Source organism: Eretmochelys imbricata, chromosome 2 (assembly GCF_965152235.1).
Source record: "Eretmochelys imbricata isolate rEreImb1 chromosome 2, rEreImb1.hap1, whole genome shotgun sequence".
Lineage (NCBI taxonomy): Eukaryota > Metazoa > Chordata > Testudines > Cheloniidae > Eretmochelys > Eretmochelys imbricata.
In genome coordinates this window covers 172,371,062-172,395,799 of record NC_135573.1, presented here as the reverse complement: position 1 = coordinate 172,395,799, position 24,738 = coordinate 172,371,062, and the positions used below count along the sequence as shown (strand labels likewise).

At 40.8% G+C, this 24,738-nt stretch overlaps 1 protein-coding gene across 1 annotated transcript in view; it reads left to right on the top strand.

Annotated features, from left to right (window-relative positions):
• CNTNAP2 (contactin associated protein 2) overlaps positions 1-24,738 on the top strand; it is a 1,133,690-nt gene that overhangs the window by 500,483 nt on the left and 608,469 nt on the right. Inside the window, exon 10 of the mRNA XM_077808720.1 lies at positions 20,375-20,546. Coding sequence (XP_077664846.1) covers positions 20,375-20,546 — 172 coding nt within the window. The remainder of the gene's footprint in view (positions 1-20,374; positions 20,547-24,738) is intronic.

Sequence of the window (24,738 nt, the reverse complement as noted above, 5' to 3'; positions counted from 1 at the left end):
CTCAGCAGCAGCAGCAGCAATGGGGGTGGGTACACAGTCCGGCTCCAACCACAGCCACAGGTGCGCAGCCTCAGCCGCAGCGACTACGTGGGGCATGGCCCTGGAAAGACACTGGGCAGGGCCCACTGCTCTGGACACAGCTTCTGGCGAAAGCCGTAGGACAGGGGGTGCATGGCCCCAGCTGCAGCCCCCGCTGCAAGCGATGGGACAGCGGGTGCATGGCCCTTATTGTAGCCCCAGTCTCAAGCCACGGGACAGGGGTGCACGGCACCAGCTACAGCCCTCGCTGCCAGCCATCGGGCAGCTGAAACCAAAGAAGTCACAGAGGTCCAGTAAAGTCACGGAATCCGTGACTGCTATGATCTCTGTGACTAAATTGTAGCCTTACTTTTAACATCTGTATCCCATGTTGTAAAGTAATGTTTAAGCATTTGTATTATAATCCTCTGTGACTGTGTAAATCACCAGACCAGAGAGAGAAATTAATTAGCGTAAAGTGCTGATGTCCAATAGAAGTTATGTCCTGCCCCACAAGGAAGGCCCATGGGCACCACCATACTACTGTGGAACATCAAAAGGACAAAAGACTTTGATTGCTTTCCCCCTTCCCCATTAAGGGGAGTCTGCAAGTGAAGTCATTCCCTCGTTTGTTTTTGCAGCTCAAAGTGCCAGGGGAAAAGGGAATAAACAAACAAACAAAAAAAACCCCTAACATAGAGGAACTGTATCTTTACACTGCTTGGACTCTGAGGGGGAAAGGATTACTAAGCATAAGAAAAAGATCCCCAGTGCTTACCCTGAGTTAGCCCTAAAGGAAATATGGAGGTTGCTTATTCTAGAAACTTCTATTACCTTATGAAACTTAAAATAGGAACTCATTTATGCATGTGTATCTCTTGAAAGCTATCTATATCTATATTACATCTTCTTTAACCTTGTAAACAACTCCTTTTTCTGGAAATAGTTTATTATATGATTGGCTATAAGCATTGTCTTTGGTGTGAGATCTAAAATGCAATTGACCTGGAATAAGTGACTGGTCCTTTAGGACTGGGAGTAATCTGAATATTGCTGTCTGTGACTCTATGTTAATGCTGTTACGGTGCCTGAGGAGTTTACATTTGATAACTGGAGAAATGTAAATATAGAACTCACAATCAATTTGGGGTTTGTACCCTGTTTCCTAACAGTTTCCCCTAAGATTGGTACCCATGCTCTTGAGTCACTGAAGGACATCTTGACACCGTCTCTGAAGTGAAGGCAAAAGAGGTCTGCTTAGGCAGTCTGTGTTTCACTGGGTATTTCCTGGTATAAACAGGGAACTGTGCAGCCTGGAAATACCCCAGTCAGAAGAAAGAGAGATTAATGTTTCCACCCAAGAGAGATAAGGACTGGAGAGCCGGAAGCCTAAAGTGCGTCCTTCATTGGGACTGCAGAGGGGGAATAAAAGTGTAATTGCCCTGCACTGTGGTAGTGCACATTGGTGTGCACCTAACTTGGAAAATTTGGCCCTTCCTGTGTTTGGAGAGTGGTTAAGCTAGACAGACACACACAGCAGATTGGGACACTGTGTGTGCTTGGGAAACGAACAGAGAAACAATCTGGCTGCAGATGTGAAAGACAGAGCTGTGTGTAGCTTTGTTGTTTCTACTGCTTTCAGGAGTATACACATCTGTGACTAGAACACAACTAGGAATACACTATTTTGTGTGTGTGTTCTGTCAATTTTCTCCCTCTAAGGAACCCTCAAGCTCCATAAATCCAAATCTTCTTAGTCCATTAAAGACTAGACTATATTGTACTACTATAAATTGCACTGTTACTTAATTGTTTATTGCTAAAGTTATTTAAATATACTTGTCTGGGACATAGGGTTAAAATCCCATACATAAATCAAGGTGGCTAAGAGTTGGTCTCCATTCTTCAAATAATTTCACTCTTTTTCAGGGAATGTACAATGTATTTTGCTCTTCAAGGTGAGCAGTAACCGCTGCTGTGTGTTTTATGCTCTGTTTGAGAGATCCACCTCTGAATTTCCAACATTAATGAGAGTCCCCCCAAGGATTTGTGTGATTTCATGAATTCTAGAATACCTGTTTAGCTTTCTCTTGCTATTTGAATCAGTAATACTCAGACCTCAGTGGTTCAGGAGCCAGATCAGCGATCTACATTACCCAAAAGAGCCACAGTAGTGTTAATTCAATGTTTCATTGTACTATTCATATTTAAACAGTATGACCAGGCAGATATTTAGTGTGTGTGTGTGTGTGTGTATGTATTCTCATACCAAATAAGTTAATAACTTAATGTAAATTGATAACTTAACTGGTTAATAGCACGTTAACCAATGAGGATGCTTTTACGAACTTAGATTGATTAATAATTAAATCACAGTGTTTTAATACCTTGTGCTGCAAAGAGCCGCAGGAGACACATTAAAGAGCCACTTGCGGCTCATAAGCTGCAGTCTGAGTATCACTGATTTAAATAATGGGATTGAATGAGATGATCCTATGTGAAAATATAAGCTATGAGTAGCATACAGATGAAAAGCAGACTGTCTTCAAATCATGGTATAATCTCTCAAAAATGAAAAACTGTACTGTTTCCCACAATTACTTTCTGTATATTGCAGTGATAACTGGTATTGATTTTCATCTAGGATGGTTGTGATTTTTGTCCCATATTTCCCCTCAAGTTTATCATGTTTGATAGAATTCTTTAGAATTTTTGATACTTCAAGCAACTTCTTCCAAGAATATAGGAATATACTCTTTATTCTTGCCAATCATTTATATTTGATACATTCATACCTGGGTTTAAATTTATAAATGTTCAGCTCATACCTCTTTGTGTTCACTCTCTAAATTGTGTACATTAATTTGTCAACACTCTGCATGTGTAAGAATTTGCACCTGCAAAATCCATTGGGAGAAATGAGTTTTCTGAGTACAAATTCAGCTGTTTTTGCGCATGTAGATATAATTTTTAAAGAATGCACTGTGGTATTTGCACCTTCAAAACATGGGCTCATGCCTATGTGCACATATATAGGCTCTGGCAAGCCTAAGTGAAAATTTTGCACATAGAATATATATATATCCCAATATGTAAACAGTATATGCTATATATAACCATATGGAAACAGGGTCTGATTTTTCAGATGTATTGGATTACCCATCTCCCATTCACTTTAATTGGATATGTGGATGCTCAGCACTATTGTTAATGAAGCCATTAATGCATATACTTATATATTATACTATGGGGCTGTGTATATGACTACAATAAATACATCTGATCTTTGAAGCTGATGGAAGAATGCCTATTCAGTGTTGTTTCTACCAGAATATTGGAAACTGTATTTTTACAATGTAATTTTGCAAAGTAATGCACATTGTGCATGCAGAGTAATGCACATTGGAAAATATAATCCAATTATACGTATAAAATGATGGGAGTCTAGATTAATTGTTACCACTCAAAAAAGAGATCTTGAAGTCATAGTGGATAGTTCTCTGAAAACATCCACTCGATCTGCAGTGGCAGTCAAAAAAGCAAACAGAATGTTGGGAATCATGAACAAAGGGATAGATAATAAGACAGAAAAATCATATTGCCTCTATATAAATCCATGGTACACCAACATCTTGAATACTGCGTGCAGATGTGGTCATGCGATCTCAAAAAAGATATATTGAAATTGGAAAAGTTCCAGAAAAGGGGCAACAATAATGATTGGGGCATGGAATGGTTGCCATATGAGGAGAGATTAATAAAACTGGGACTTTTCAGCTTGGAAAGAGGTGACTAAAGGGGGATATGATAGAGGTCTATAAAATCATGACTCGTGTGGAGAAAGTAAATAAGGAAATGTTATTTACTCCCTCTCATAACACGCAAACTAGGGGTCACCAATGAAATTAATAGGCAGCAGGTTTAAAATGAACAAAAGGAAATATTTCTTCACACAACGCACAGTCAACCTGTGAAGGCCAAGTCTATAACAGGGTTCAAAAAAGAACTGGATAAATTCATGGAGGATAGGTCCACTGATGGCTATTAGCCAGGATGGGCAGGGATGGTGTCTCTAGCCTTGTTCGCCAGAAGCTGGGAATGGGAGACAGGGACTAGATCATTTGATGGTTACCTGTTCTGTTCATTCCCTGTGGAGCACCTGGCATTGGCCACTGTTGGAAGACAGGATACTGGGCTAGATGGACCTTTGGTCTGATCCACTATGGCCTTTATATTCTTATGTTCTTACTGGTTTTTTCATGCGGACTTCAAATTTTCCCTTAGTGAATGTCCAGGGAAAAGTTTAAAGAAAACAGACAGAGTGAAATAGCATGTGTCATAAAAAGAAAGGGAAGGGTAACCACCTTTCTGTATGCAGTGCTATAAAATCCCTCCCCGCCAGAGGCAAAATCCTTCCACCTGTAAGGGGTTAAGAAGCTAAGGTAACCTCGCTGGCACCTGACCCAAAATGACCAATAAGGGGACAAGATTCTTTCAAATCTGGAGTGGGGAAAAAGGCTTTTATTTGTCTGTGTGTTCTTTGCTGGGAACAGATCAAGGATGCAAGCCTTCCAGCTCCTGTAAAGTTAGTAAGTAATCTAGCTAGAAAATGCATTAGATTTTCTTTTGTTTAATGGCTTGTAAAATTTGCTGTGCTGGAGGGAATGTGTATTCCTGGTTTTGTGTCTTAAGGTTTTGCCTAGAGGGATTCTCTATGTTTTGAATCTGATTACCCTGTAAAGTATTTACCATCCTGATTTTACAGAGGTGATTCTTTTACCTTTTCTTTAAATAAGATTCTTCTTTTAAGAACCTGATTGATTTTTTATTGTTCTTAAGATCCAAGGGTTTGGGTCTGTGTTCACCTGTACCAATTGATGAGGATATTAGAATCAAGTCTTCCCCAGGAAAGGGGGTGTAGGGCTTGGGGGGGGATATTTTGGGGGAACACGTCTCCAAATGGGCTCTTTCCCTGTTCTTTGTTTAAATCGCTTGGTGGTGGCAGTATACTGTTCAAGGACAAGGTAAAGATTGTACGTTGGGGAAGTTTTTAACCTAAGCTGGTAAGAATAAGCTTAGGGGATCTTTCATGCAGGTCCCCACATCTGTACCCTAGAGTTCAGAGTGGGGAGGGAACCTTGACAGCATGAAATGGATGTGACTGTGATAAATTCAAGCAATTGTGTATATGTTGCCACTTTTAAGGCTAGACTTCAATCTCAGATGCAATGTGAACATAATTGTTTTTTCCTAAAAATATATATAGACACAATTTCCTGACAGTATAGTCAACTAGATTATGGACTAGTCTCCTGAGCACTCTTGCAGGTATTATTTAAAGTTAGACTTTTGGCTACACTTGCAAGAAAAAATTTTCCACCTAGCAGGAAGATGGACTGCATAGCCCAGTATGACTTTTTAGTTATAATTAATTTATCTGATTTTTTTGTACCAATAGAAATGGTAAATGTTCAATGGTAGCTTGTAGTAAAGATGGTACTTCTAAACAAAAACAGTTGAAGGGAAATGGATAAAATGGCCACTAGTGTGAGGGGGGAAAGTAGTCACTAGTCAGTGGTACTTAGTACCTTGCTGTATTGGAACCTTAGTACTTAAATCCTGAGTATAAAAACGTGTTTGATGAAATTTAATGATTTCACCTGTACTTTTTCAAAGTGATGCACAGGATTTTAGCCACATGACTCCTAGTGAAGTCACTGATAGTTCCTTAGACTGTGGATAATTCTTTTTTAAAAATATCGAGAGATGTATGAAATGTCATGTTTTCCTTTCTTAATATTCATAGGATTTTCATTTCGTAGCGTATATTTGTGGTTTTGATCTGTGTGGACTCAGGACCCAGAGGGTTCTTTTTGAATTTGAATAAGCTGAAAAACTCAACAAAAACCACCAAGTTTATTTTTGTCCCTTGCAAAAATCAGGCAAACCTGTAAATGGCATGCGACTGTGAAGAAAAGCCCTAAATCAGCCCATATTACCTTAAAAGTATGCCCAAGAATCAGTCAATGGCTTTGACCTTAGCAAACCTTTACATTAAGCTGCTTTGAGTTTTAATTTTGTAATTAAAACCCAAAATAATAATCTCATAATTTTCATACAGTTGCAAACATTTTGAAAGCCTGAATACCTTGAAGGCCTCATTCGAGGAGCCTTTTCCCCCTGTCATGTCTGGCTAGAAGGGAGCCTAAAATGAACAAAATGGATTTTAGGAGACTAAACATTGTAATTGATTTCCATGTCCTCCATACATCCAAAGTTAATGCAAACGTTTCTGGACCTTCTAGCAAGTCAGTTTTCATCTACATTACATTACTATAAGTAATAGTAATATTTTTCTTGGAGAAATACTGTGGATAAAGAAACTTTCTTTTTCATTATAACACAGCATGTAATATTTCCCTTTATTTTTACACTTTGAGGCATCACTACAAAGAGGACTATGTGTATAACAGTGGTAGAAGAAACCCTTTTGAAAGGCCCAAGTTAAGCTCCTGTCAACATATGTAGCTTTTAAAATGCATTCAACCATAATTTCTATAATCAGTTAGAATAATTAAGAATGTAAATGTTGCAGTGTATAGCAAAGGAGATTTAAAAAAAAACCTAAGGTTTTAGAAATAATTCATAGTCCAGTTTCTTCATGTAAACAAAGTTAAATATTTTGCAAAACTCTGAATGACCACGTATCATTGGGTAATCTAGTAAGAAGAGATGGATTTTGGCTGTAGTATATCAACAGAATTATTTTGACTGAATTTCTGTATATGCCTTTTTAAAAAAAAAAAAAAGCGGGGGGGGGGGAGAGACAGGCTACCATAACTGAATCTTCTTTCAGAAAAAGATTCTAGGTTCTGCTGGGGAAAAAACAAGCTATAATAGCAAATTTCTATATACTGAACTGCTGTCATCCCTGATGTAAAGCAAATGATACTTACTGCAATGTATCTCAAAATAATTTTACCAATGAGTTTGTAAAGACCACAATGAAATTTTGTGTAGGCTCAATCCTGCACTTCTGTATTGAAGCAAAATTCCCATTGACTTCAACATGGCTAACTGAAAACTAAAGTGCAAAGTATTACTATTTCTTATTATTACCCCCTTTTCCCTCCCCCCCCCCGATTTCATAGACTTTGCCTTCTTTTCAAGTGACTGTCCTTTTCTATAAAACAGCTGAAAACTCTTTGGTGTGTGCACAGGGGTGTCCCTGTTCAAAAAAACTCGATGGACTGCTGAGGTGAGAATGTGCACCTCTGAGTTGCCATTCCAGTCCTTTGCAGTCCCAGTCACTGTACTTTTTGAAAAGGCAGCCTTCTAGGCATGAGAAATCTGTCTGGGTGTATTCTTCGCAGAGCTAAAATAAGCTTCACTTCCACAATCAAAGCTGGTGACAGTTTTTTGTTTTTGTTTTGTTTTGTTTGTTTTTTACCACTTTACTAACAGGAAAAATAAACAAACTCTTGGCTCCTTCTCCAGGATAATTTTATTAATTTCACCTATTAAGGAGAAGGGGAGGGAGAAGGTCATGGAGGATAGGTCCATCAATGGCTATTAGCCAGGATGGGCAGGGATGGTGTCCCTAGCCTCTGTTTGCCAGAAGCTGGGAATGAGCGACAGGGGATGGATCACTTGATGATTACCTGTTCTGTTCATTCCCTCTGGGGCACCTGGCACTGGCCACTGTCAGAAGACAGGATTCTGGGCTATATGGACCAGTATGGCCGTTCTTATGTTGTTGTGTGATTTAATTGACCAAAAAAAAAAAAAAAAGAAAACCCAAACCTTCAAATTTTCCTGTACCTAGGAAAGAAGATTAAAATTTCCGATTTCTTTCTGTGCATTACTATACTTGCTGTGTATTCTCTTCTGTCCACTTACACTACCTGCAGTGAGAGGACTTACAACCATGTGGAGGTTGCATGAGTGTCAGAAAAACAAAATATCTGCTAGAAGTTGGTGTTCATCTGTTGCAATTGTTTGTTTCATTTAATCCTGTATGATTAGTGTGATTGCAGGAAATTAAAGCTGCCCACATGATCCTATTTCCCCCATTTGTTGTGAGAGAGAAGCAAGCTAAAAAGATAAGTGTCTGATCTGAGCAAGGGGGAAGTGTTTTCTAACATGAAAATGTTGAGTGAAGATGGTGTGTGTGCGGGGGGGGTGATGATATCCTTTACAGAAAGAAACTGGAGTAGGAATTATTTTGAAAAATTTCACCTTCTTAAAATTCCTCTCCTGTGCACTGCAACATTCACTCTCTTAATGGTTCTAAATTATTTTAGAAATTATGGCAAATACATTCTAAAATGTGTTTACAAGAACTCAGCATATGTATTCAAATAGGTGTCTTCTCTTACTGCTATATTTACAGCACTCTGTCCATGTTAATACAGGTTTCACCTGTGATAATATTGTCCCGCATACAGCATTTTGGGTTACTGGCTTTGATTGTGATTTTCTGGTGCAGATACATGTATTATAGATAAAGTTAGATTCAGGAAGCATGATACTCTGTTTAATTACAGGTTAGAAATGATTGTTCTTTGTCACAGTTTGAAAAAAAAAAATTACCTACAAGCAACAATCCACACAGAAATATGGGGTTAACGGTGCCCATCTGAAATTCAGGTATACAGTTTATTTCCACAGATCGATCTGGATGAGGATAACTATAATGTAGACTGGGCAGCACTTTAATTAATTTGTACTAATCTGGTCACATGAATGGGTCTGCAGAAAATTGGAATTATATTTTATCTTTAGTATTACAGTATGAAAAAAGCAAATAAGTAACTACCCACTGAGAATTTTGAGATTACTGCTCATATTCTGTGCTGTGCACTTCAAGAATATCAGAGAGAAAGGGATACCGTGAATCACTGTTCTCATTTGTTTCTGCCTTGGACTTCATCTGCCTTTTTTAAAAATTAGAAACAAGTACATATATTAGTGATGTATGTGTTGAAAGAGTTCTAGGTATGTTTTGTTGGTCAGAGTTAAGGCTGACTGTAAAATATGTGAAGTGAATTCTTACATGACAATTTTGTCATTGACCAAAATTATAAACTGTAAAAGTAAGAGAATAGTCAAATTACTTTAGCTAATGATTCCTATACTTTGTAATGCTTAAGGATTTTTTAAAAATTAATCATTGTGTTCTTGTTATATAGGTTATGTAAGGTTAAATAATGACAAGCACAACCTTAGGTATAAATTTAATGATCACGTATCTAGGAATTGTATTAGCCACTGTGCAAACTTCATTAATTTCTCATTGAGGTTGATTGTGTAATTATTATAATCTTAAATAAACTACTTAAAATATGATTAATCAAGAAAAACCTAAGCATTGCAAAGTATGGAAATTACTAGTTAAGACAAGTCGTATAAATCTTCCATTCTTACAGTTCGTACATTCAGCGGATAATACTGACATTAAAATTCACCTTGCATATTTAACAAACAACCTTAACTCTGCCTCACAATACACATATATCCAGCATATCATTAAGGATTAATTTGTTGAGTTTTTCAGCTTAAGTGGGAAAAGAGATCTAAGATGTTTAAAATTTACAAGGTTAGAAGGGTGGGAAACCCACTGTGAACCTGAGCCCTTCTAAGGATCAGAGAGACCTTATGGTTTTAAATGAATAAAAGACATTTCTTCATTGCTGCCCAGAAATTTGAGATTCTGCTGCAGAGACGAGGAACTCCACCCTATGGAAGTAGCAGAGACTCTTGAAGCATATATCAACAGATAAGCTCCACAAACTCCTTGAGATCCTGCCTAAATTTCTCAGCCTTGACTACTCTGCAGAATTCCTAACTGGGGAGATTGGGTCCTGTCGAGTTAGGATTGATGGAGGGCAATGGGAGCTGACTGCGAAAGTCAGCACCTTGGAGAAACTAACAGAGCACTAGGAATTAGAGAGCGCTCCTTTTTAGCGCCTTAAAGTAAAATCACAGTTTCAACTGCTGTAATTGACCCCAGTTTTGAGCAGAGATAAGATGCACCCATGCAAATCATGGTTCATAGTGGTTTTGCTTTGCTATGCTAGGAATTTGCACTCTATGCCTTTATCTGTGGTAACTGAACCAAAAAAAAAAATGTTGATGAAAATGGTGTAGGCACACTGAAGTCACTGGAGTTTACACTAAGGATGAATTGGTCCAATAGATTCTTTAGTAAGCCATCCTACTCAAGCTTGCATTATTTTACCTTTAAACAAACTTGCCTTAGTGATATCAAAGCCAGAACTTCGGAGTGGTTGCAGCACTTACTAATACTAAATAAGCTCATACAAAAGCAGCAATTTAGGAAGCAAACTTACTGCCAACAGTAGACAATCTTTTCTTTCCCCACACACTACAGGTCTTAAAGATAGTGAGTTATGGTAGTATGGTCTCTGCTGTTGCTGCCACTCTGAACAAAATTGTCTTTTGTAGGACCCATATTCACCTTTGGGAAAGGGGCGAGAAACAACCATTTTGAAAATATGATCACTACTTATCCTGGGCTCTTATACAATAGAAAGCCTGAGGGTTGAATGAATGTGTTAGGCAGAATCTGTAATGTACAAAAATTCCGCAATTTAATAATTATTTGGCTTTCTACTGTTGCATCTTCCCTTATATCTAATGCAAGAAGAATTGCAGTGGAGTATTAGATTAACTTAAACTAGTCAAGACTTGTGATGATTCTCATTCTTATATCTCCTCTCCAGATCAGAGAACTCTGATGGACGAAAACTGTGCTGCTTACTCAGGCAAGACTCCCTCTCACTTTCATGAGAATTGTGCTTGAGCGAGGAGTGCAGGATCGGGCTTAGAGTTTGTGTCAAAACAAAACAAAAAACAGCTAGACTTCATGCTGAAGTAAAATGTTAGGGTTTTAGCCATGTGGTGCCAGAAGCATGCCAAGCGTAGCACGACTTGCAGGCAAGCATTGTAGGTGCTTCACCAGCAAGGCCTTGTAGGCGCTAGCCCTGGTGGGTGCCAGTGACCGCTCAGACACATGGCTAAGTAGAAGGGTATTTTACTCGGACTGTCAGGAAAGGGAAAGATTGCAAAAACCCTCGGGATAGAAGCTTAAATAGCGACAGTTCAAGAGAGCAAGAGCGGTGAATGTTTGGGCCCTTGGGCAGTCCAATCAAGAGTCAGGGCTCTTCAGGCCTAATGCCTGGGGTGCCCTTTCCAGTCCAGTCTCTATTCAAGCAACTAGGAGATTGTAGGTTTCCAATTCCGGCTCAGTGAGTATCTCTCACCGCGGGCCTCTCTGTACTGGCGTGTTGCCCGGCCATTGCTGCTCTCCCATAAGTCCCACACAGACCTGCACACAGCTGTCATGTCCAGCTAGGGCGACCAGGTGTCTGGTTTTCAACTGGAACACCCAGTTGAAAAGGGACGCTGGCGGCTCTGGTCAGCACCGCCGACCAGGCCATTAAAAGTCCAATCGGCGGTGCTGCGGAACTCAGGCAGGCTAGTCCCTATCTGTCCTGGCACCACGGACCATGCTGCACCCCAGAAGCGGCCATCAGGTCCGGCTCCTAGGTGGAGGGGCAAGAGGCTCTGCATGCTGCCCCCGCCCTGAATACCGGGAACCACGGCCAAGGGGAGCTGTGGGGGTGGTGCCTGTGGGCGAGAGCAGAGCACAAAGAGCTGCCTGTTGCACATCTTCCTAGGAGCAGGACCTAGGAGCCTGCCTTAGCACCCCCTTCTGTGCCGCTGACTGGGAGCCGCCAGAGGTAAGCCAGAGTCCCAACTCCCTGCCTCAGCCCCTGCAAAATCGAGAGCCCCCTCCTGCAGCCCAAAACCCTCATCGCTGGCCCCACCCCAGAGCCTGCACCCCCAGATGGAGCCCTTACCCCCCCGCACCCAACCCCAGCCCAGAGCCCTCTCCCATACCCTGAACCCCCCATCCTGAGTCCCACCCCAGTGCCCGCACCCCTCAGCAGGAGCCCTCACCCCCTCCTGCACCCTAACCCCTTGCCCCAGCCCAGAGCCGCCTTCTTCAGCCTGAACCCCTCATTTCTGGCCCCATCCAGAGCCGCCGGCTCCCTCCTCAACCCCCCCCCCCCCCCCCGCATCCCAGATCCCTGCCCCAGCCCAGTGAAAGTGAATGAGGGTGGGGGAGAGCGAGCCACCGAGGGAGGGGAAATGTAGTGAGTGGGGGGAAAGGGCTGGACAAGGGGAAGGAGCAGAGCTAGGGTGTTCAGTTTTGTGGGATTAGAAAGTTGACAACCCTATGTTCAGCAGTCACAATCTGATCCACATACGGTTCCTGAGGAATCTTGTCTGCGTCCAGCTTTCCTGCAAAATCCTTGCTAAAATAAGGCCTGACGGGACACACTTATTTAACAAGGAAGTAAATTAAATCTTAAGTCATGGAAAGTACCACTAATAGTTCATTTATATTACTGAATTTCCAAACAGATTTAAAATGAACCAATTCATTTGTGAGCATCTTGGAATCTAGACAATGTCAAAATATGAAATGAAGTGTATGTTTAGATTATTACTTTTTGATTTACATAAAGCCCCTCACAAATATTGGCGCTACAGAAATATGTACAAGATTTTTATCATCCACCATTGAATGGAGGTGGCTCTTTTGAGTCAAAGGAGATGTGACGAATGACCTTTGCAGTTGAAGTTGGATAGGTCAGAATCTAATTGCTCTGGCTGAAATTTGTCAAGTACACATAGGTTAAAATGCCTGTAGTTTTGAGACTATTGTATTCCAGCTATAGTCCTTACTTTCCTTTACAGTCCATCTTTAAAGATGTGACAGTACATTTGACAGAAATATTTCACCACTTTTCCTCTGGCAGAAATGAATAAATGAGGCTTTGTCATATTTTTGAACACTGAAGCAGAAATTGATCCAATCTGCAGAAAAAACAATTTGCAGCTCCAGAGAGATCCTTACAGGAGCAGAAGAAGAAACTTCATTATTATATTTGTCTTGCTCCCTCTGGTACATTTTTCCTGATTATTAGAATAATAATAGTAATATTTAGCCTTTTCATCTTTGAAGAACTTTACAAACTTTAACTAATCTCCGCTAGCGAGTCTTGTGATTTACTTTCTCGTGGGCTGTATTTATTATTGTGGCTCTTTTCCCCACAAATTTTATTGGGTGAAAATGCACTGAGAAGACTGATGGAATGCTATTTCAGCATCAAAAATGGCTCCAAGCTCTCCCCACTGCAGCCAGCCCTACAATCTCCCCATCACACACTGAGCCCTGAGCTTTTACCCAGAAAGGCATTGGTCTGAAAAGCTCCATTCCCATCAGGGTCCAGGCAGTTCTGGGAGCCCCAGACCCCATGCTTCTCTTGCCTCTCCACATCTCAAGGAAGCATCAAAAGTCTGGATCCAGTCCTCCTACTTTTCTGGGCATTGGGGGTACCCAATACCCTCTCCTCTGCCTCTCTCTGGAGGGGCTGGGGTGACCAGTGCTCATCGGAACCAGAAGGACTGCAAAGGTGTGGGGAAAGTACAAGCAGGCACACGGGCAGTGGCAGATTTAGTTAGTGGGGCCCTGTGCTCAGATTCATTCCCCCGCCCCGGGACCCAGCCAAGAAAAAGAATGTTCTCTCTTATCTCCTCCTTGCCCCATTTTTCATTCTTTTTTTCTTCATCCTCCTCCAATATTATAAGTAATAGGAAGTAAATTAAAATAAAGTGAGGTACCTTGATTGTTTTTGTAGTCTAACTTTTTTTTCACAGACCACTTGAAAAGTGCTAAAAGTCTCAGCAGACCACTTAATGATCTTTCCAGATGATGTTTGTACCATTAGCTAACTATTGTAAAGTGCTTTATAAAAAAAACTTCATAACCTTTCTTCGGTCCCCCTGAATGGAGTTCTCGGACCACAGTTTGAGAACTTCTGGTCTAGATGAAAGCTTGTATTTGCATTACACTAATGTGAAAAATGTGTAAAAAATAAAAAGTATAGATGATGCATGAATGGAAAAATAAAAGTTAACTTCCTCTGAAGAAACTTATTCAATTTGAAAAAAGATATTTATTCAGATAGCTTTTTTTCTACACTTTTTCTTCACAAAATCATCAATTAAGTCGTCATAAGTAATATTTTGTAAAGAGACACTTTTGATTGTATCTAGCGACACCACAGCTTGTGTAGTCGTGGCAGAGTGCTGGGAGAGAGCTCTCCCAGCACTCTAAAAAACCCACCTCCACGAGGGGTGTAGCTACCAGCGCTGGGAGTGCGGCTTCCAGCACTGGTGCACTGTCTACATTGATGCCTTACAGTGCTGAAACTTGCTGTGCTCGGCGGGGGGTGTTTTTTCACACCCCTGAGCGAGAAAGTTGCAGCCCTGTAAAGTGCCAGTGTAGACAAGCCCTAAGACAATCAGTTTAGTTGTAGGAAGGATTCACTCTGTTCACTGGTCTGGAGAAACTCCAAGTAGGTCAGGCTGTGGGGCCAGCAGCCTTTCTTCGGTACTGCCAAGTATGGAATCAATGACTTTTGTTGTGTCCTTCCTATATTAGGTATTTTCTTATGTTCAAACATTTGTCTGCATGAAGAGCTGCATTATGCTCTCTTAGGCTGCACCAGCAGGGGTGAATGAGAACAGTACTGAACACCCACCTGAAGGTGGGGCGGGGGCACGGTTCCATCGGTGGCCACCTGAGTACCCTGCTGCCTCTGTGCGCTCATTCTGCTTGCCTCCCCTGGCTGGCCCCCCTGCCTGTGGGCTCTGCGCTGGCTCCTATGGCCAGTCCCAGTCCCGGCCACCCCCCATGGACTGCTCACAGCTGATGCTCCCCAGGCAGCGGTGAGTGGTGTGAAAGCGGGCCAGAGGACTCAGGAGGAATAGGGGGCAGCCACGCAGCCAGAGAGAAGCAGCAGTTTCCCCTTCAAAGTGCCTCTTCTCTCTGGCCAGCTGCACGGCTGCCCTGTGCTCCTCCTGAGTCCTCCAGCCCGCGTTCGCTGCCATCTGTACCTCCCACCTGCTCCCCTGAGGCTGCAAGTGAGCCTCCTTCCCTGCTCTCCTGCCCCCCACAGCTTCTGCCCCTACGGTTGCGTGCCCCCCCACATGGAGTAGGCTGCCTGAATGCCTGGCCCTGGGGCCCCCTATCGTTGGGGGGCCCTGGGCAAGGGCACGGTATGTTTCGCAGTAAACCCGCCCCTGCACACAGGGTCCAACACCGCTGAAATTAGGCCTGTCCATCGCTCTCTCCTGACAGAGGGATGGCCAGGCCAAATTTCTCATTCCAGCCAAGAGCCAGGGGGGCGGCCTGGATCTCCTCTTTCCCCCTCCTCTTCATTGCACGACTGACATTACCTCAAGGATTTGTTTCAATATACCCCAGGATTCCTGGTTAGTCATGTGGTAGATCCAATCTGATATATCTCATGAAAAATCTAGAATAATCTGTCTGCTTCTCACGTTGTTACATCATGTTTCACTCCTCCCACTAAGAAGACATTGAGAAATACAGAACAAAATTACTTGGCATCTTATGAAAATGCAGTTTGCTGAGAAGCCAAATGGGGATTGTGACTGCTTATAATGTCAGTCGCCCCATCCGTGTGGGAGTCTCAGATAATACTTGCCCCTCCCAGACATTACACATCCTTTCAGATTCTAGCACACGTGATTATATACTTAAATCTGTGACACCCAGTGAAACTGTGAGTAGGTCTAGCAGCTTAAAGTAATAGACCTTCAGACTAGTGGTGTTGAACCAAGTTTCATATTTCAGCAATCTTACCATGTAGGTCTCTTCTGGATAGAGGCTTGACTGATGATACTGGAATGCAGACTGACCTGACTACTGTCTTAAACATTATGTTGTGTTGTCCAGAGTTCTTTTTCTTAAGCCAATGTTGAGATGTAGGCCAGATCTCCTCTTGATACACATATTTTATCTTTTGGATAAGATTGACTGAGATTCTCTTTATGGTTTTGTAACCTGTCTGAGACACATACTTGTATTTTGTTTGTGTGGGTAACTGGCTTTGGTTCTCAGTGGAGCTGCAGTACATGAATGTCTGAAGAATTGATTGCAGGTGATATATCATTGTGGAAGCTGAGATGTGTCATGAGCTGAGTGAATTTCCTGGAAGATATTAGGATACAATCAGCCAGGTGGGATTTATGGTGCCAGGATCTCCTTGGGAGGATATAGGTTGCTAGGGAATTTCCAGCAAGCTGCCCTCTTACCTCGTCAGCACGATTTCTTTAAGAAGAGGAGGAGTCATCTTTGAATCAGTACACATCAACAAAACTTATAATAAATAAACTTTCTGCAGCTGTAAGTAGTTATCAGTTCCAAGGCTCGTCTCTGTTAGCCAATCCCTCTGGCCTGTCCCAGATGTTCTTCCTCCTAGACAAGAAGACAAATTCCTCAACAGGTTTACAAAGCCAGTTAGTTGTCCTGGTCAATTTTTTTCTTCCTTAGTCTGTAGTAGAATATTTATTCCTATCTAATTTATTCTCTTAGGAGGTTCAAGCCTTTTACAAGAGTGTAGGAGGATCCAGCTGCAGTCTTTCTTGCTTCTTAGTGTCCACACTAATTCCTTCTGACTGCTTGGGTTTCTGTGAGGTGTATAAATTGAATCACCTTTGTTCCTATTCTGTTGTGCATTAGATTGGTCAATATGTAGCCAGGAAGTGAGGTGGTCTGTTGGGGGTTGGGCAATTATGACTCTCTCCTGCTGTCTGAAAATTACATGCCCACCCACTCATATATAGAGCAGTTGGAGAACAGCTGGTTTTGATACAAGTTTATGTAGCTATGGTGGTAGTGATACTGTTTTTGCATTGCACTAAGTTCTGCACTTCTCTGTTGGAAGGGCAATATGGGGTACAGGTTATTTATTTTCTGAGAATGTTTTAAAATGATGCATTTCCTTCCTGAAAACACCCCTGAATGATTCTGGAATAATACATTATCTGCTGTAGTAGATTGCTGGGTCTAATTATGCAGTCATCATTCAGTCTTTACTGAGGTGAAACTCCTAATGATGTCAATGGGGCATTGCCTGAATAAAGATTGACAATGGGCTGCAGAATTTGACCTGCTATTTTTATCAGTACTTGAATATCCATCCTGTGATCATTCTTCTTTTGGCTAAATTCTTTCCTTTGTACCACAAAACATCACTGACTTCACTGGGCTTGTATTAATTCAGCTAAGGGCAGAGTTTGTCTTTTTTGTTATTAACCTTGGGTTAATTTAGTATTCAAAGCAAAAAAGTAATATCACTGGCTTGAGCCAGAGGTAGGCAGGGCATAAAGTGCGCCTGGAGAAAGGGGTTGAAGACCCAGAAAATTCTACAACTCCACCAGGGTTGCTGAGGGGCCACATTTTAGTGTTGCCTGGGGGAAAGGTCCCTGTAATTGGCTCCCCCTCCCCACTTCCCTGCCTCTTAGGGCATAGAAACCATTGGGAGCTGCTGAGTTCTGCCCCCCACACACACAGTTGCCCTCCCTTTCACATAAGGGGAGGAGAGATAAGGGAGCAGAAAGAGCCCAGCAGCTCAAGGCAACTTTTCCTCCTCCTCTGCTCCTATGAGCATTGGCTCCTCTACTTCTCTCCTGCTTTGCAACACCCAGCCTGGAAAGGGGGATGAAAAACAACTGGAGCTGAAGAAAGACCAGAGGTGAGGCTGGGGCAGGAACACTGGACGAGGAAGAAGTCATGGAGGGGCAAAATTGATTACGGGATAGGCAGATGTGGTGATACTTTCATTTCTGTCAAAAATAGATCCTCCACTCTTAGCACTGGATGCTGTGCGCACAAGGTTCCGCACACAGCCCTCCAGTGCACCTCAAATCTAAACAGCCACATGCTCTGACATGGCAGGTTTTGGGTCCTTGCTGAGGAGAAGTGATACCAATCTTCTGATAGTTTAATGGTATTAACAAATAGGGAATTAGACTGAAACAGCCCAAAGGTTTTCCTTAATCTCAACCACCATTTCAAACCGAGCTGGAGAAAGCATCAGGTATCAATCCTGAATGGCCAAAGAATAGACAGGATGCCTTACCTTTTTCCATCTCTAGATTCTATGATGCGTCATAGGAATTAGTCCAATCATTTTAGTTGTTTGAAATTGTATCATTGGTTCCTGTTGGAGCAGTATCTGAACATTGTAAGCAGACCAGGGTTGTACACATTTCTCTCTCTTATTCAGCACAACTATTTTTATCTTCATTTTGACCATGAACAAAGTAAAAAACAAAATGGACAACACATCCTCAATTACACGGATATAGTAAAGAGAAGAAACGAGGTGGAGCTATGGGAGTTTGAGACTAGAAATGAATAATTCAAGGTTCTATTTCCACCTCTGCCACTGTTTTGCAATGCAATGTTGGAACAGTCTCTTATTTTATCTGTCTTGTGTTATTGCCATCTGTAAAATAAGGTTAATTATAATAATGACATTTGGATGTTTGAGGCTTGATGAGTTATCTATCGTGCTTTGAGATCCCTGATAGAAAGTGCTACAAAGTATAAAGCAATCATCATTATTCTATAGCTCCTTCTGCAGAGAAAAAAACCTTGGTGGTTGTTTTTTTTTCCTTTTAAGAACAGAACTAGGTGAAGGGGTAAAATGATCAAATATTTAGAGTGTTGATCTCTGGGTATCTTTCAAGGCTTCATCATATTACTGTATATCTCTGATACACATAATACTTTTTAGAGAGGAACAGATATGAACTTGTACTATGAACAAGGAAATCTGACAAGAATTCAATCCATGACAGCCACCACCCTCACACCTCCAAGAGATTATATATACAATGTTCTTTGATCAATAGGAGAACATGACTAAAGCTGTGTAATTTTCACAGCTATTGTGGGTTTAATGAAGAAGTTGAAAATTGACCATTTGGCATGTAAAATATTTTAAAAAGTGGAAAACACAGAATTGAAACTTTCTACCAGTGTTTCATTTCTGTACATGGATAGGGAGGAAGGGGGGGAACAGAGAGGTGAGGATGGCAACTTGATTGGACTAATCTGGACTGTGTTTGGGCTTTCTGAGGCTGTCATAAGTAGTATTGGGTGAAAAGGAGAAGAAAACCACAGGGGGCCAAATCCTCAGCTGGTGTAATAAGCATAGCTCCTCTGAAGTAAATGGAATGACACTGATTTACATCAGCTGAATATCTGGGTCTCTATTTCTTCAAGAATGTATAGAATATTTTCTAATGCCTTCATTAGGTATTGTTCAGTTGATCCTGTCTGTTAAAATGTATGTTTAGGAAATATGAAGTTGCCCTGTAATAATTACCTTTTTCCCTTATGAAATAAAATACAACTGCAGTCATGAGCAGTTGCTTCCTCCACATCCTATTGTCATACCCAAAGGAACAATTTTCCCTGTAAAAATATATTTTTGCTGTATCACAGGCTGTCAAGTAGGCTCAACTTTGATGAAAAAAGGAACTACTTTCACAATGCAACCATTGCAACCTCAAAGGCTTTGTGTGGATTGTTGCAGGGCGGGGAGTGGCCCTTTTAGTGTCCTTGCCCTCTGGGGTTCAGAGAAGGGAGATGGTCAGGAACAGGCAAGGTGTGAGAGTCAGTAAGGCTCAGGTAAGCTATTGGCCCAATGCACCTGGAGGAGTGTATATAAACCTTGACCCTCCAACTTGAACCCCCTCTCACACCTGCATTCTCACTGTGATTAGCATAAGATTTAGGGTTTGGGGCTGCTGTTGGCATTGCACTAGGCAACTTTTGGGGATTAGGAAGACCTTTATTTGCTTTACTGCCAGATTGACCAGATTGGGGTGGGTTTCAGAGCTGCTCAGGGACCTGGTTAGGTCAGACAGGTGGTACCATGGTTCAAGATATGACACTTTTGCAGGTGACGTGTCTAGTGGAGGTACTCATTCCATAGGGGGTCAGGTTCCCTAAGAAATCAGAGTTGGAAGTGGACTTAGGAGGAAGGCATCCCCTTAAGAAACTGGGGAATAGGGTTAGGGTTCCTATATTTGGTACAGAGAAGATAAAACTCTCTTTCCCCAGCCCTTTAACCCTCAGAGCAGGAGAGGGTGGTTGGGTCCCAGCAACAGGCTGGGGACCAGCTGTCTAAGGCTAAAGGCAGCCCTCCAAATGGAAACAATTAGGGAAGGAATCATGACCTGCACTGTACAAGTTATTACTGGACAATTCCCAGATGAGTTAATAGAGTTGCAACTTAAACTACATCCCTTGCATTTTGTCTTTCTTCCCACATGGCCAGGACACTGTCTTTGGTAACCGGAAAAGTGCAGCTTTGAGTTTTAGTAGGGAGTGACCTCCACTGAAATTAACAATGCTCTTGCTTTCTCTGCTCCACAGGGTTCCTTACACAAACAAATGACTCAGATCGTTCCCTGCTCCAGCTCTCATTTCAAGGATGCATGCAGTTTATTCACGTGGATGATCAACTGGTGGATTTGCATGCAGTGGAGCAAGGCAAACTGGGAAGCTTTGCCAATGTCAGCATTGATATGTGTGCCATTATTGACAGGTAAGTAAGGGAGTAACCATTGACAGCAACCAGGAGAGTTTAGAACTGCAGATTCTGAAAGCACACAATGATTGGGGGGTGGGGGGGCTCCCTTTTCCTAAAAGCCATGTGGTTCATAGGGCCTCCATGTGGCCCTTATGCCTGCTTGGATAGGTTATTACTATTAGAGATGTAGCTGGAGAAGGTAATGTCATATAGTTGATTCTGGTTTATTCGAACACTTAACTGTTTCAGAGAAAAATCTGCAAACGTTATCTTGGTTTTGAGTCAGACTTTTAAAATCCTATTCTAACTACTGTGAGGTATCTGAGAAATACAGAAGTCCCAAGGAGATTGCACTCAGAATCCTGCTGGCAGCAGAGTTATTTGTGAAGCTGTGAGGAGACTCCATTTTGTAGGACTTCACAAATAACTCCACTCCACTACAGTATGAAGTTTTCGGGGAAGTCTGAGGAGTGGATGTTATCTCTTTTATAACATAGTTTTTGTTGTTCTGGCTTGCCACTGGGTGACTATAATATAAATCCAAATTTTACTAAATTAAAAAGAGAAATAAAGATCCCTGTTAGTTCAACAGAGCCAAAATGTGTTAACCTTCGGGCTCCTGCACACCTTACTTATTTCTCCAATCTTTTCCTGAGGGATGGTTTGAGTTGGGGACTGTAGAATTTTTAGCAGGGTTTTGATGTGGTCATTGGTCATAATAGATTTTAATGTGATGTGGTAAATAATTTGTACAAGTGTGTAGAGTTTTAGGTAGGACCATTTTTTCGAAAATGAAAAATAAATAATGGATACCTGTGGAATTCTACTTCTTGAGTAAACAAACTATTGGGTACATTGCAGTTCATTGCACTGGAAAAGTGTAAATTTGAACAGTCCATAAAGATTTACTTCTGTTTCCTAAACGGAATAAAAGAACCAGTTAGTGTCAGGCCACAAGAGGAAAAATACAGATGATTTAAAGGGACTAAATCAATGTGCAGGCACCTTAGAGAAACAAGCAATTTTATGCCCAAGGTGAATGAATTGAATCTTGAGATCCAGTATGCTGTGGATGAGCAGTCTCTTGGAACTTGGCTGTAATATGAAGCTTTCCTGAGAGCACTTAGTTCCTCAGAGGAAGATAATGGTGCACATCCCCCACACACATGTGCATGTAATAAATACAAAAGCTAGAATAACGTGGGTTTTGGCACAAAGTAAGTTTATAATTAAGGCAGATGCTTACTCTGAACCCAGGTCTTTTAAGCACTTACGTATGTTCATTTTTATTGCTACCTGCTTAAAAACATTTCCCTTCTTCCTGTTTCCTAGTGAAATAAGGAAAGGGAGCAATGTCCAGCATAACACAGCTATCTTGGCCCCTAATGGAAATGGCTGTGACTTTCTGCATGCATTTAGCTCAGTTGCCAGGGTGGATAAAAACCGATACTTTTCTCTACAAAAAGAAAAAAATAAAAACAGATTTTTTTTCATTTAAATTAAATAAAGGTTTATCTCTTAAAAATTATTTGAAATTGAAGATATATGTTAAGCCCTAAACCAATTATAATCTATTAAAATCATTTAAATAAAATACAAAAATAATTAATAAATGTTTGTTGCCAAGTTTTAAAGAAAGCCAAACCACTGATGTTGTGGCAGTCTCTGGTTAAGCATCTAGAACCAGAGTTTGTGGAAGTGCTAAGCCAGCTTTTAACAACAGTAATCTCTGCTGCAGGTGAAGAGAGAATGTCTTAATTTCATTTTATTCAACTAGTTCAGTTCAATGACTAGTTTATTCAAAGTTAAGAAACAGATTGGGAGCTGAAGAAGCAGAAAAGCTTGTTTTCCTCCTCCAATGAATATGAATAAAAACAAGGTGTGAGAGGGTGAGATCTTCTAGATAGAAAATCTTAAAGGACATGGTAACCAGAAATAATCAGCTCAATTAATTTACTTCAGATAATGCTTCATTTGTTTAATAAATCAGTGAATTTTAAATGCAAAACATGAATAAACTGGTTTTATGTATCCAGCACATTTGAGATAAAAATAAAATGCTGTTCTGTGCATTTTCAGCTGAATTTGAATCCCCATCCAAACAGAGCTTAGCTCAAATCACAGGTAAAAAAAAAAAAATCTAGTAAATAAGTATGTTACAAAATGGTGAATGATACACATTAAGAATTTGAATAAATGTAAGCTTATCTGTAGAATTGCTTAGATACAGTGTATCCTCCAGCTTAGCAAAAAAAGACCTCACCAAATATAGTGTGCAGCCTATATTTGGTTGCAAACCAACATGATTCAATGGTTACCAATCAATGAAAACCAACCTTTTTTTAAAGAAAATAACTAAAAAGTACAGGTGCAAAACATTAATAAGATCAATTATTTAAATCAAGGTTTCCCACTGATTTAAATCATGATTAAAATCAGCAACTTAAATTGCTCTGATTTAAATCAATTCACCCTGCTAATTGTTAGTTGCTGTGAAACTGAGGGTGCTTATATAATTTGTCTTTTACAATTTTACACAGCTTCCAGGAAATAAATGCTTTGTCCATTTCTTTTTCAGTAGTATTCTAACAGAATTTTAAAGTGACAGCAGATATTCTGAAAAAGAAAAGGAAATAAGATGTATGCTTTTTGGACTTTCAAACAGCCTCATTTTCCTTGTTAGCACACAAGAAATATGTATGTTCTAGAGATGGAAAACCATTTTAATTATATTTTTAATAGATTTGAATATACCCCTTCATAGTCTGAGTTGATTTGTTCTGGTTTTAAAGTGTGTGATTTTTGGAAATAAATCTAACCGCTGAAGAAAAGGATGTGAAGATAGCTGAGACTTTTGGGCGGGGCGGGGGGGGGGGGGGGGTTACTTGTATTTTTGTTTTTTGTCCCAAACTGGTGCTTCTACACACTGGTTTATAGATGGATGGTGATCTCATTTACCAGTGTAAATAAATAGCTCCTCTGAAATCAGTGGAATTACACTGGGATGAAATGATTGTGAAATCAGGCCTTTACACTGTAAACTGGAGGAAAGAAAAATAATTTAGTAATAGAAAAACATTGGGGGAAAGGGAGTCAAATGAATTTTTGCAGAATATGATGTAAGGCTTCATGTGTACAGGGATATATTACCAACCACCTGACCAGGATGGTGATAGAGACTGTGAAATACTCAGGGAGACTAGAGGGGCTATAATAATAAACAACTCAATAATAATGGGGGATTTCAACTATCCCCCTATTGACTGGGTACATGTCACCTCAGGAAGGGGTGCAGAGACCCTTTAAGTGACTGCTTCTTGAAGCAGCTAGCCCTGGAACCCACAAGAGGAGAGGCAATTCTTGATTTAGTCCTAATTGGAGCACAGGATCTGGTCCAAGAAGTGATTATAGCTTGACCACTTGGTAATAATGACGATAATATAATTAAATTTAACATCCCTGTAGCGGGGAAAGCACCACAACAGTCCAACACTATAGCATTTAATTTCAAAAAGGGGGACTACACAAAAATGAGGAAGTTAGTTACACAGAAATTGAAAGGTATAGGGCCAAAAGTAAAATCCCTGCAAGCTGCATGGAAACTTTTTAAAGACACCATAATAGAGGCTCAACTTAAATGTATACCCAAATTAAAAAACATAGTAAGAGAACCAAAACAATGCTACCCTGGCTAAGCAACACAGTAAGAGAAGCAGTGAGAGACAAAAAGGCATCCTTTAAAAAGTAGAAGTTAAATCCTAGTGAGGAAAATAGAAAGGAGTGTAAAAATATAATTAGGAAGGCCAAAAAAGAATTGAAGAACAACTAGTCAAACACTCAAAAAGTAATAGGAACAATTTCTTAAAGTACATCAGAATCAGGAAGCCTGCTAAACAACCAGTAGAGCCACTGGACGATTGAGATGCTGAAGGAGAACTCAAGGATGATAAGGCCATTGCACAGAACTAAATTAATTCTTTGCAGCAATCTTCACATCTGAGGATGAGAGGGAGATTCCCAAACTTCAGCAATTCTTTTTAGGTGACAAATTTGAGGAACTGTCCCAGATTGAGGTGTCATTAGAGGATGTTTTGGAACAAATTGATAAACTAAACAGTAATAAGTCACCAGGACCAGATGGTATTCACCGAAGAGTTCTGAAGGAACTCAAATATGAAATTGCAGGACTACTGACTGTAGCTTGCAA